Here is a 14,442-nt window from a genome sequence, read left to right as displayed (position 1 = left end):
AAGGCAAAAACTTCCTGTGTGCAATGTGCACCACAAAAAATAGTACTCCATTTATTTTCATATATGGTTTATTAGTCAAGTAATATATGTTCAATCTCAATTTATCACTTAGTCATACTACGTCAGTAATATGGATTGATATTATACATCAATTCTAATAAGTTCTTTCCGTCACATATTCATATAAAAACTTTTACACTAGAAGTGTATACAATTACTTAACCTTTTATGTTCGTCAGTTTTTCTAATATATATAAGTAAAACAAGCAAGGAAAACTAGATTAAATGCCAACGATATATAGGAAGAACAATTTTATTTGCACTTAGCTTTTTTACATTCTTGAATTGGATATATCACACCTCCAATTCTTGTTGAGTTGTTATTACAAGACATCCATCAGTATAAATATTCTAACGAACAAGCCCGGCCATATCACTATGATACAAGTACAACCTAAGACTTGTTATTTGTCATCCATGCTAGGTGACATTGAAAGCCCATATATATCACTTTCAATCTCACTACTTATTACTCTTTTCCAACCCCTTTTCTACACAAAGATTCCAATATTATTTGACGAATAGAATATTCGTCTCATTCTACTTTTGTCTGTCCTTATTAAATGATGTAATTGCTACCCATCAATATTCAATAAGTCCATTCTTGAGGTAGTTGCATCTCTTGGTCGTTTACTACACTTGCACTCCTTGTTTGGTCCTCTGAATGTTGATTTTCTTTCCAAACAAATCCCTCAGTTTCATTCTCTGCATCTGCAAGCAAATAACATAATGATTTTTTGTTAACTAAGAGATCACTTAATCAATCTTTTTGTTGACTAGTATGTAGTAATTCACTTCAAATCCTGAATACATGCAGCAACCATTTAATGATTCAAGACCAAACAGATCCTCCACTCTTTTTGTTATCAAATCTCGAATCTATCAATCATTTAATGATCCAAACGTGCACAACACTACTTGAGTTCCCACAGATTATTCATTTTATTTTCTATGTTATAATATCAGACTTACCGTGAATAGTAGTTACTGGAGTAATAGTTATAATTAACTTTACAATGTCACTGTATATAAATTAAACTCGAGTTTAAAAAGTAATTTAAGGAATTTGCAATATACTTACCGTATTTGGGAAGGTGAGTAGGGGAGACAGGACATGTGTTTGATTGAGACAGAACATCCATGTGGTTGAAGTGTTGTTGAAGAGCTTGTAGAACTCTTGCTGGTATAAGAACCGTTGAACCTCCTGTCTCCAAATAGTCATGAAAAAAGATTAGCTTAATTTTGGATTGTTTAACTAATTTCTGAAAAACATCTATATTTTACATCATTCGTATACCACACTCCAACTATATATTAATTAGCTGCTACTTAAGAATTGGAGTTTTTTGTTATCTGTTAGAGTATCTACCGATTAGTTTTATCTTCAAGTTACTTACAATTAGGTGACATCTCTTTTTGGCTTAAGTTGGGACATTTTCTCTGGAATACCCAATATGACAGATCTTATCCCTACTTTACATAGGTAAAGAGACTTAGACCATTGACATTTTCTCTGAAATAGCTTTGGTAATGTTCAGTAGAGAAGTTTACTGAAGACTGCGTTTTTTTTAAAATAAAAAAACAAAAAAGATCAAGGTACAATTGTTGTTTCTTCTATAAAAAAGATGTGTTTTGTTTTCGAAACCTTTTCTTTTTACAGAACAGAACTAGAAACCATATTTACAAAAATCACCAAACATTTAAAAAGCCACATCTAAACACCCCTTACATTCTACAAATCTTTTAATCTGATTATCTTCTCACACGAATACAAGGTAGCTGTGACAAATAATTATTCGTTTATTTTCGTACTATTTGGACCCCCGCTCCTACCCCATCTTATTGATAGCTTAACCGAAACTAAATTTTACAAAGATCTCTTCTGTAATTAAATTTTTTTACCATGCCAAAGTCTATAATTTCAGTTCTTTCTTTAAACATTAGTCGTGTTTTAATTTTCTTTTAACTTCAACTCAAGTAGATATAAAATGAAAGGTGCTAAACTGATAAGCGGTTAGTGCATGACAAAGAATATATGGAAAATTAAACAAAGAATTATCTCAATCATTGTATATGACCAAAAAAAGAGTTATGATAAACATTACGAGCACTATGTTGGTAAGAAATAAAAAATAGAAAGGGTTATCATCTGATTACGTACTTATGACAATGTCTCTATCCTGATATTTATTATTTTTTAATAAACAAAACAAAAACGGACAATCGTAGTGGGGGAGAGATGTATATATGACTGAAAAGCCAGTTGTCTAAGTGGATCCCTTGAACTTTAGCAACTAAAGTGGATCCCACCGTCCATTAGATTCCCATGTACTAAGATTGGTGTAATCAGATTCAAATCCAGATACCTTCGATAAGAAAATTCACCTCATAATTTACAGAAGAATCAATTCGAATCGCTATTTGGAGTCACTTTAAGATCTCATCTAAAGTCGTTTTCATCTATTCATTTTTCTTACTAATTAATGTCGTTTGATTTGAATTTGAATTATATGCTATAAGATAAAATGATAAGAACGTATAATTGTTATACGTATTAAATTTGGAATGCGTGTCACAAAATGTAATAGTACCTCACCTATATTTATTGACTTATATATTCCAGATTTCAATTCTGCACACCGACCTAGAAGATTACCCATTTTTCTCAGACCTATCCTATTTGTTACTTATTATAGAGTGTTAATTTGATTATTTTCGAGCTAAACTATGAATTTAACTTGATTTATATCTGAAAATAAAAGCTACTCACAAACTATACAAGTTTGGTAGGACTTATTAAGAAAAATAATACTAAATGTACTAGCTTTGATATTATTAATCCCTAGTTTGGTAGTGTTTTTGACCTACGTACAACTAATAACTATACATATCAAACCATGTCATTAGCAATACTATAGATCTAATTAGGAGCGGCCCAACCCTAAAGCAAGTGAAACACTTGCTTTAGGCCCCAATTATTTAAGGGCCCCAAAATTACTAGTATTGTTTTATATATAGTAGTATATTATTTATATAATTATCTTTTATTATTGATAAATTTATTTCTTTATTGTCATATTAATTTTTAATAACTCGATTTCTTCCTCTAATTAATATAACTAAAATAGTTTTCTGTCAATCTTATTTTATTTTTTTTACTTAATTATATTTCTCTATTCATTAGTTGGTCACGTAACTATATCTAATAATCTAACTTATTATTTATTTTCCTAACATAAATTATACTCTCTCCGTCCCAATTTGTATGAAAGTATTTGACTGGATATGGATTTTATGAAATAAAGGAAGGCTTTTGAAACTTGTAATCTTAAATAAATCATAAAAGTTTTTGGGTTAGAAATTATCTCATTAATGGTAAAAAGAAAAATCTAAAGTTGAATTGTTACCAAATATAGAAAGGGACTTACTAAAAAAAAGGAGTCACTTGTTTTCTGGGTTCTCCCATTTCAGTTGTATGCAATCAACGTTAAATTCATTTAATTTTCTGTATTTATAAAACTAAGTTCTCATTTTTTTTAATTCCACATCCTCACTTGTCTAATTTTTTTAAAAACGATGTTCATTAAATTATATATATATATATATATATATATATATATATATATATATATATATATATATATATATATATATATATAAAGGCCTCTTATTAAGATTTTGCTTAGGCCTCCGATGAGGTTGGACCGCCCCTGGATCTAATACATGAATAAACATGTATAAAGACAGAACTGCTCTTTAAAACTTTTTTCAAAATATTTATTTTTGTAAACAAACAATTGTTTTAAAAAATTATGCAATACATGTTACTTTTAATACATTAAACCAAACAGTCGATAAGAAATATGCTCAGCATAACTAACATCAATATTACTAATACATCATATTCAGTATTATTCTCATACACCTTACCAAACTATCCCTTCGTAATTATAAAATAAGTTGCATTAATAGATAACCTAATAAAAATAATACCTAACCTGTTATCATTTTAAAATATACTAATAATATAAAAATCTTTGCGAAGGTAAAATAAGACGAAAGGAGGGAATAAATCTTGCCTACATTTTCAGAATTCTTAAAAATTGATAGTTCCAACAATACAAAGGAGCCATCAAACGGTGATACTGGAATCTAACCAGCAAATGAAAAAAACTTATGTGGGCATCCTGAAGTATTCATTTCTGATAGTGACAGGTTTCTTCATGGCGTAAAATTGTAGGCGGACAAAGTCTGAACGCAACGCTATTGATTGAACCCCAAATGGGGTCCCTTTTACTCCATTTTGGTGGGAAGGTTTTATCACAATTTTAATAAATTACAACAAAAATTTTCAGATATTGATTCAAGAAAATTACTGTAGTAAGAAGTGGACGTACCAGATTTCTTTTTTGGTTCATTTGCAGTTGGGTTAATTCTGCGAGGCAAGAAGACTCCAGTTCCAGATGACCCGTTTATCGACCTGGATCCTCCGAGAAATATAGCCCTCCTACCCGCTCCAGTACTCTGTATTGGATGATGATGATGATGAAGATGAATCTTATCACCATGCCCACCAAGTGTTTGTTTTTTGGTTAAAGTATTCTGCATCTTGTTGTGGTTTCTGTTTTTTTCAGTCATGAGTTTCTGAACTGACTCCGTAGTAGTTGTCCCCTTGACTCTTTTTCCTTTAGAAGGCCTATGTTTTAGTGTAGTTGGTTGGTCTTTTAAGTGGTAAACCTACAAAAGAAGAGTACCAAACCAGAAAAGCAAAAGTCAGTTAGATAGTAAAGACTTATCAAGAAACAACCTAAAGTTAGTTTAATTTTAATTTCTTACTTGAATTGGTCTCTTCAAATCATCACTTGAGTAAAGTACAGTATTAAAATTCTTCACTGAATCTGCAGAGTACTCTGTTGTAGGCTTAACATATGCGCTTAAAGATTCTTTGTTATAGTAGCATATTTCGCTGGAATTGTAATTGGACCAGTTTCTAGCCAGCCCGGTTGGATTTGATGACTGAAAAAGAAAAGCAATTTCAGTAAAAGTAATTGGCACCAAAAGAGAAGGTACAAAGTTCCAATCTTGAGAATATATAAATATACCTGAGCGATATTGGGAGGGTAGTTTGGGACCCTATTTTCTTCAGAATCATTACTATCAACAGCAACATCTCCTCCTCCTCCTCCTCCTTCTTCTTCTTCTTCTTCGTCGTCGTCATCTTTAAGCATATAATCAGCCATTTGGCGAGTCAACTGAGCAATGAAATCTTCATCCTCCTCGCTTTCAGTTTCATCAGTTTCTGTTGAGCCAAGTTCAGACCCAAAAGGGCTGCTTAAACCTGAGGAAGATGAATGTTCTGACCACCCATATGAACCAAACAACGAATCATTCCCCCAATTAGCTTTCTTCGCTCCAGCAGTGCTCTGTTCTTCAGAAGCCGATGCAGTGCTAAGAGTCTTAAAGGTTAATCCCGTCAAGTTTAAATCTTGAATCGGCTTATTTTGATGTTCCTCCATAGCAAAACCATGACTTGGAAACAAAGAAGAACCCATGTTTGAAGCTTAGTTACACTATGTAATTCTTGGAACTAATGGAATTTTTGCCGTTTGAGAGGAAGGACAATAAAGATGCAACTTTGGGAAAGGACGAGATTGGGGGATGTCAGGTTGAACTTGGTCTAAATATAAGGCTATAGGGGCGCGCGAGAGTTAGGGTTTAGTGGTTGGCCCGTACATTTGTATAGCCACGTTATTCAACTGCCACTTGTTGGGAACTGGTACGAACATTTAAAAATAAATACTCTCTCTGTTTCAGTTTATGTGAACCTATTTACTTTTTGATCCGTTCTAAAATAAATGACCCCTTTCTAAATTGGAAAACAATTTTCCTTAAACTTACAATTCTACCCTTAATGAGAAGCTTTTATAACCACACAAATACTCTGAACTTATTTTTTAATTGTGTAGGACCACAAATTCCAAAAGTATTCATTTTTTTTTAAATTCTGTGTTCAGTCAAACAGATTCACATAAATTGAAACGGATAGAGTATAAAATAGCGGTACCCTTGTGAGCCTTAATAAAAGGGCTTCTTTTTATGGTTATGTTGTTGTTGTAGTTTGTTTCCCTAACACATTGTGTAGTAGAGAATTGCAAATGGTTATGGTTAGAGTTGTTTGTAGTGTCACACCTACATGGTTGACTGATTGAGTTGGTAACCAATCCCCACCCTGCTAATGCTTTAAACCTCAAGGTCAAGAAAAAGGGGGGAAAGGGGGAGATAAAGATTGTTCTGTTCATTTTTTTCTTTCTTTTAGGTTTTTTTTTTTTTTTTTTTTAAGCATAGGGAATAAGGGAATGGGATCCACTTAAGTAGTTAATGGTCCATTAAACCTCAATGGTATACTCGATAAAAGCCACCAGGCTGCTTAGAATTTTACTCTCTCCTTCCCAAACTATCTGACGTAATTTATAAAAATAATTGTCTCAAATTATTTATTATTTAAGAAGTTCAACACAAACTTAATTATTTTTCCTATTTTACACTTAGTAGTACTCCTCCTCTCAATTTATTAGTGATAGTTACTATTTTGAAAGTTAACTAATTGTACTCTTTGACTATATTTTTCCTATATATGGTATAGTTATTTTAAAATATAAATTATTATGACTTATAGTATTTTTTATATACTAGTTTTTTATTATAAAAATTTTATTTTAAAAAATTTATATCTAATTTATGGTCAAAATTAAAAAAATATGACCCTCGTAATTCAAACCATGACTAATAAATTGAAACAGAGGGAATAGTAATTATTTTTGAAGACTACAGTCTACAAACACCTTAATTATGGGGTAATATTATGATTGTTCAAATACCAATAAGACATAAATAAGGGTAAAATAGTCAAAAATACTTTCTAATTATTATTTTTTAAGGGGTGTGCAAAATAAAAACACGACAGATAATTTGAGACGGAGATAGTAATGGTTTGGATGCATTTGATTTTTTCTTTTGTTTCTTCAAAAAAAATAAAAAGACTGGAGACTACAAAATAACTACACTTTTGTTTCAAGGACAAAAGATCTCATAAACAAATAAATAAATATAACCATATGGTTTGAAAAAAATTTGAGAACGAAAAGAAGTGGAGTGTATTTTCTCCTAATATTTTACTGGATTTTTGCTTTATTTTTTTTTTTAAAAAAAATTTGCACTCAAAAACTAAAATATTGGTATTAAATTTTTGGTAGTGTAGTCTTTTGAAGGTTTACTGAAAATGCACAGATCTTTTTTTGTTGGTAACAATGTCAATGTATAAGTCTGCTAGTTTATTTTTGTGAGAAAACACAAAGAAAAGATCAAATGCATCCAAACCATTAAAATTCTAAGCATTCAGGTGGCTTTTATCCAAGATAGAAGATACCATTGAAATTTACTGGTCATTAGGCAGTGAAGGATTGTCCTATAGGCAGATCTACCCTTCATCCAATAGATAACAACACCTAGTGTTACTTTTGACCAAGACAATGTGTAATGAGAAAGACAAGTTAAGAAAACATGTTTTGCATTGAGTTTAAAGTGTTATGTGTCGACAATATAAAATAAGTTATATAATCGAGTCATTTAAAAATAGTTAGAGGTAACTCTCAAAGTATATTAATTGGTAATCCGAAGAAAAAAAGTTACCTGCTATGATATGTTGGACTGTAGCAATCCTTTTTTAATTTTAACTTTTAAATCTCAAAAGATCGTTTGTGTTCAAATTCAATGATTCAGGGATCTACTATCTTAGTATAGTCTAATAATATTCCTACGTTTACGTATATTTTTCAAATTAGGCATCACCTCAAGATCATTTTACCCCATTCTTTATCCGCTTTTGCAGCTATTACAATGTATCTACGGCATTGAAGAAAGAGGTATATTGACCAAAGTTAATGGTGGAAATCACAAACTTAAAAGCTAAATCCACTAGCATTTGGTGGCGTCGCTTATCACCAGCTGTTGTACTGTCCACAAAGGATTAGTTCAAATCTTGTTTTAAGTAAAAGGATTAGTTCAATAATCAAAACTAACCCCTAAAACTAGGGGATTTAAAATTCAATTCTCGTCCTACCCACAAAAGAAGTTAAAATGTTACTAGTGAAAGTTAATTAAAGCAAATTTGTTTAGACATATTTTAGGAATAACATGCTCATAGATCTAACAGAAACAAAATAAAAGGAGTTGTCTCGGGGATGATATGGGAAATAGAGAACAGGGCCAAGCTCAAAGCAGAGGATCATTGGGTCCTGAGCAACCAACCGACAAAAGAAATGACACTTCTTTAATGATTCCGCCGACGTTTCATTTTCCATGAGGGTTAATCCAACTGAAAATGTGAGGCGGTCCGAGTTTTTGAGTTCAACCGAATTCATTTGCTTTCGGCTTAAATTATATATACACATCTAAAAAAAACTAAAATGTTTAACATCCAATAAGATCTGGAAAACTAAAGTAGGGCTAGTAAACTATTTGTTTGAGTTAATGTCATAAAAATTGTCATAAATTCTAGTTTTACTGTGTTACTTGTGTGTTCACTGTTCCGCTCAAAGGAAAAATAATTAGTATACATTGGAGAATAACTTCAAGTAGAGAGCTCCTTGCTAATGATATATTCTTCGGTCAATTACTCGTTCTACAAATAAGATATATGTGTTATGAAAATATTATATTGTGGATGTTCATTCATTACTCCGTTATAGATAATTTTCCTGAAGAAGATTATCTATTTAGTACTTTGTTGAAATTTATCTACAAGCAACTGATGCAGGCAGGTTGCAAGCAACTCAATGAAATGATTTGCAACAGCTTCTTATTAAACAGGCAGGTTGCAAGCAACTCATGCAGACAACTTACAAGCAGCTAAAGAAAAGCCTTGCAACTGCTTCCTGAAAAGCCTCGCAGCCAAACCTACACCACTATATAGCAGCAAGGAGTGGTCGATGCAGTTTTACCCGATGAGGTTGGGATCGATCTCCACAGGGAGTTAATTTGGTTTGGAGTCGGGTATCTAACTAATCTAGATGTGCGTGTTGTTTCTAATTGCACTTCCAAACATTGTTGCGATTGATTCTATTCTAATTTTATACTATTATATGCCAAGTGTAAGCTAAGTACAATATTTTTTGTGAAAGTTTTCAAGTGTTAAAAGGCACTAGGGTAGTGACTTCCGCCTAGGTGAGTATCTAATGGGTATCAAGAATCTAGGACAAGTTTGTTACGATTGGGGTCGTGATATAACCATCACACGTAAGTGCTCACTCTATACCTCTCGGTAGTTTGAGTGACATTGCCCGATTTGGCTTTCTCAAGACCAAATGGGTGTTCATACAATCCAAATGAAATTGGCTCAAGTCGGGCATTACTATCTCTAGGTTTAACCCTTTAATTGGGGCTATCAATCTCTTGAGTTTACCCCAATTCCTTGTTAGCCTAATTTTTCTAGACTTAGTCTCTCTTCCTCAAGAAGAGCCTAAGTTATAAAGGCATGAATCAGTGTTTGCAACCACTGATTCTACAATTTTAGCATGAATTAGGCTAAATATCACTAAACCATAAACAATTAAGCCCTAAAATTTAAGACCCATTAAATACCCACACTAGGGTTGGGTTACAACCCTAGCTATGGGGTCTAGCTACTCATAATAACAGCATAAATCAAAGATAAAGATGAAATATAAGCCATAATATTAAAGTACAAGATGAAAATCTAAAGTTTGAAGGTAAATCTATTATAAAATTGCCCAAAAAGGAAAAACCAACCGTTCACGTGCTTTGCTAAACAAAACTTAACCTAAAAATGTCAAAAAGATCTATTTATACAGAGCTGAAATTTTCGGACAAAAATGCCCCTGTGGAGGATTCACGGACGCGTAATTCTGACCGCGTCTGCGCTTGAGCTTTCGCAATCACGTAATAATGAGCGTGGTCCGTGTTTTTTCAATACTGGGCTTGGATTTGTCTTAGTTTCGCGGGCCGCAAAATTTCAATCGCGTCTGTGTGTGCTTCCATCGCGGTCGCGTAATTTGGATGCGAATCGCGTTTTTCAGTTAAGCCTGACTTGCAGGGTCTCTGCACCTCAAGATGCGCTCTCAGAGGAATTCCCTTCGCGTCCGTGTAAGATCAATTCGCGGCCGCGTAATTTGGACGCGGGCCGTGTTCTTCATTTGAGCCTAAACTGTAGAGTCTCTGAACCTCGAACCACGCTCTCAGCAAAAATTCCTTCGCGGCCGCGCCAAAGATTTTGCGGCCGCTCTTTTCCAACGCGGTCAGCGGTTATTTTAGTACTCAAAACAGCTTCTCTGAATCTACTTTCGCGGATCGCGTAATAATGGCCGCCTCAGCGGTGGTCCTTACGCGACCGCGCTTTTCTGCCGCTCTCAGCGCTCCAGTCTCAGCCTTAGATTAGTATAAGTTTGACACCTTCATGAGCTGATTATGGCTTCTTTGCCTCATTTTGACCAAACCCAGCAAGCAAGCACATTAAGTTAGTTTTCGGTAATAGCTTTATGCATTTTTGACCCAAAACCTAAGCAAAAGAAAGCAAATAATAGGCTAAAACCCTAGTTATCAACTACCCCAAACTTAAGCTTTTGCTTGTCCTCAGGTAAACAAGGTAATTTCCACCTCCACAAAAAGAAGAAAGGAAAATTTCAGCTTTTCTAAGGTGACTTCATCAAGCATCAATTGGGACTAACAACTACCCTCAACACAAATGCATTATCAGCAACATCATGCTATGACTTCTTGAGTTCCATAGTTCTAATGTGACACAAAATCATCAAGAGTTGACTCAATTCATCAAAGAAGCTCGCTCTCTCACGTAGGTCATTGTGGATCCCAAACTTCTCCTCCTCTACTCTCCATGAGCAAATCTCACTTTATAGAATGTGACACTCAAAACAAGGATTGTAAAGAAGTGCGTTCATCACTCTCAAAAGAATGCCACAAGTTCGGCTCTAAGTACCATAAGCTTGGCCCTTATGTAGATCACCCCTAATGTAAGCTCACTCAACTTGAAATCATATAGGGCTTTAGCGGGATGTAATGAAGGCTTTTTGGATCAAGGTAGGATATAATGAACTATGATGGTTTCATCTTTCCTTAAGCACTCCATTTTCTCATTTCGGTTCATACTTTCTTGACTCTTTGAGTCATTTTCTTCTTTCTCAGAGGAACTAGAGAGGCATATTGTCACTCTTTCTTGTTCATGACAATTATTTTTCTCCTTTTCTCGTCATTCTATGCCTTTCGACATTATTTTCTTTGAATCCCTTCAACCTTTTCTTTCTTTTTGACATATTTCTTTTTAGCGCTTTATCCTTTTCTTTGCCTTTCCTTTTCATCAACTCTTTTTGTTCTTTGTACCTTTCATCACTTTGAAATTCCTCGTCTCCCCCCCAAACTTATGTTTTTTCTCATTGCTCATCATGAATGTTAAGGAAAGATTGCGTGCCAAGAGATTGTCATTATAAAATGGATGAAGGCTTGTAATGTGGCTATTGAATGAAAAAGGCTTAGGCTCAAAGGGGTTGACTAGGGATATCACATTGGTAGGCTACGAAAGCTTTTACATTTCAAATGGGACCAAGGAGAGCCTACAATCACTTCTCAAGTCGATCTACACTTAGAATTTCGCCTAGACAAACATTCAGGGCAAGTTCTAGACTTGTTGGCAGGAGACTTGGACTTGCAATGCAATACCTCACCTCTCAAGCTACTGGATTGTTAAAGAGGATAGAGTCGAGGGCCCACAACAACCATAGCTAAGATTGAAGATCACAGATAGTTCACAGAAACCACTTGATGATAGTTTTAGTCAACTCAAGAGTCTAAAGGTCACAACTAGAGCTAATCTCTTCAACAAACTTGTCTCTAACCATGAGGTCAAAGGTAAATGTGTTGGTACCAAGTGAAGCCTACTTGAGACACTTTTATTCATTACTACTATATATCAAAATAGAAAGCAAAACAGACTCAATCCCTTAAGAAGGTTGTCACACTATCCATCGTTGGGAAGAGCCACCCGGTTCACACAACATCCACCTTTGGAAAGAACCGAGGCATTAAGAAAATCAAAGGCTAATTAATCACGCAGAAATATAAAAAAAGGCTACAAACTCAAAAAGAAGCTACTAAAGGAAGTAAGAAGCTATGCTATTAAGAAAAATTACAAAAGAAGTTATATAGTAAAATACGGAAAGTAAAATGAATATGTACAATAGGGGAGTGAAACGAATATACACAAAATGGGGATGAGTATATACATGGAATGGTAAAGTTATATACATACCAAAAGTGAAAAATAACGAAAAATAGTATCATAATTATTACATGCCAGTCATCAAAGTCATCAAATCAAAATAAGACCACCCCCCAAATAGAAATTAGCATTGTCCTCAATGCTAAGAGTAAAAATATGCTTAGGGAAAGGATAGAGATTAAAGAAAACTCCCTATGTGGTCTCAGGTACTCTGGTAGGGTCCTCAGACTGTGTAGGCTCATCAACTCCATCAGGATCCTCTAACTGAATCTCTAAGCCCTCGATCTGGGGTACCATAAATCTTCTCACCAGCTCTCTGTCAGCCTCCTGCTCTGATGCCTGTGCTGTCTGTACTGCAGGGGCAGTCTCCTCCATAAGCATGCCCGATGGGATATCTCCAGTAGAAGTTAACTTCTCTACCTCCATCTTCAGCAGCTCCACATACTCTTTTGAAGCTTGGGTCTTCTTTATCTTTTTGACCTGCTTGCCCAGCTCCTTGATCACCTTCCCATGAGTATCTAATGTCTCCTGGATTTTCTTTTGGTTGTCCAGGAGCTTCTTTTGGTTGTCTAGAATCTCTTTCAATGAATCCTCCACTGATGAAGGTACCTGAACCTGTGCGGGGGCTGCCTGTGTTGCGACTGCACTGGATGAGACAGACAACTTTGAGTAGCTGCCTGCAACCAGTTGTCGACACTGGATAGCGTATGAGTAACCCGCAGTGCAGTCTGAGGGTGAGCTGAGGAGGAAGGTACAGATAGTGGGGCAGAGACAGATGGCCCTGAAGAAGGAGGTGTCATAGCAGCAGATGAACCTTCGACTATGGAAGGCCCGGACCCAGTGGCCACTACCCTTGGCTCTTCAGACTGGCCAGCGGAGGTAGTGGCTTTGCCTTTGGAGTTGGGATTGTCTGCTCCCTGAAGGCTGTACCTAGAGAAGGGTCTTTTCGGCTTCACCTTCGTGTCAAAGTGCCTCCCCTCAACCCGCTGGTCCTCTAGGTACATAGTGATGAAATTGGGGTAAGGGTAGGACAATTCTTCCTTCCCGGTTGCCTTGGATATGTTCTGGGCCATGAGGTTCCCCACATTTATTGGGTACCCTGCCATGATGGACGCTTTGAGGATCCCCCGGGAGTGTGGAATGTCACTGTCATACTGGCACGGATCAAGGTGGCTGCAGACGAAGGTGCACCACCCTTTGGCTTCAAAGCTAAGGGTGTTTCTTGAAATTGAGACTCCCGGTGTAAGCCAGGTCGGTGTTGTCCCTGGTATGGCTATCGCCTCTGCTACCCATGGACGGGCTGCTTTATCTATTGAAAACTTTTGTATGTATAGAGCAACGTCTACATCATCAATCCCGGCATATGTATTCAAAGTTTTTCCATCGAACCGGATCTTCTTATTTCGTACCTTAGTCACATGGGTACCCTTTTTGATGTGGGAAACATTGGCGTAGAATTCCTTGACTAGGTACTCATTTGCTTCCAGCAACTTGCTAGTGAAGAATATCCACCCCACTCTTTCATCAAATTATCTCTTCACATTCGGGTTGTGAGGGAGAAGGTCTCTTTCTATGAAATGACGCTCGAGGGTGAGCGACCTTTGAGGCCACCATTCTCGGAATTTGTGGTAGGCCTTCTCACTCACCAACCTATCTTGCCACACTGTCCGCTTCCTTGATATACTCAACCCCCCCTCATGGGTGTCACCTCTTCTCCCATCATCCGGACCCTCTTCTTCATCATCATTATCAATAGGATCAGCTGCTGAGGCTGGAGTTGCAGCAGGTAGAGGGGATGGTGCTGAAGTCTCACTACTTCCTTCTGATCCATCATCCGGCTCAGACGAGGAGGTGGGTTGATCAATGAGATGGAAAGGTTGAGATTGAACCTCGGGTTCTTGTGTAGGGGAGCAGGGAGGTATTCACTAGTGTCCGAGGAGTCAGCCTGAGGTCTCATAAGTGGGGCCTTTTTGCTAATAATCTTCTAAGGTGCTAAGGATGCAGTCTGCTTCCCTTTGCCTCGGCCTCGGGAGGATTCTCCCCTCCCTTTTGATTTGTCGGGACCACCACGAGAT

General features: G+C 35.9%; 1 protein-coding gene across 1 annotated transcript; it reads right to left on the bottom strand.

The window, feature by feature from the left end:
- Positions 1-299: 299 nt before the first annotated feature.
- On the bottom strand, positions 300-5,733 carry LOC107802395 (uncharacterized). The gene is made up of 5 exons (XM_016625879.2): positions 5,163-5,733; positions 4,897-5,076; positions 4,458-4,797; positions 1,142-1,264; positions 300-771 (listed from the first exon to the last, which is right to left on the bottom strand). Exons 1-5 carry the CDS (start codon positions 5,610-5,612, stop codon positions 650-652), a joined length of 1,215 nt encoding a protein of 404 aa, XP_016481365.1. The 5' UTR covers positions 5,613-5,733; the 3' UTR covers positions 300-649.
- Between the last annotated feature and the right edge of the window lie 8,709 nt (positions 5,734-14,442).

The sequence above is a fragment of the Nicotiana tabacum genome, chromosome 22 (assembly GCF_000715075.1).
Source record: "Nicotiana tabacum cultivar K326 chromosome 22, ASM71507v2, whole genome shotgun sequence".
NCBI lineage: Eukaryota > Viridiplantae > Streptophyta > Magnoliopsida > Solanales > Solanaceae > Nicotiana > Nicotiana tabacum.
Note: the sequence above shows the minus strand (reverse complement) of the source record. Positions and strands in the feature narration are given on the sequence as shown.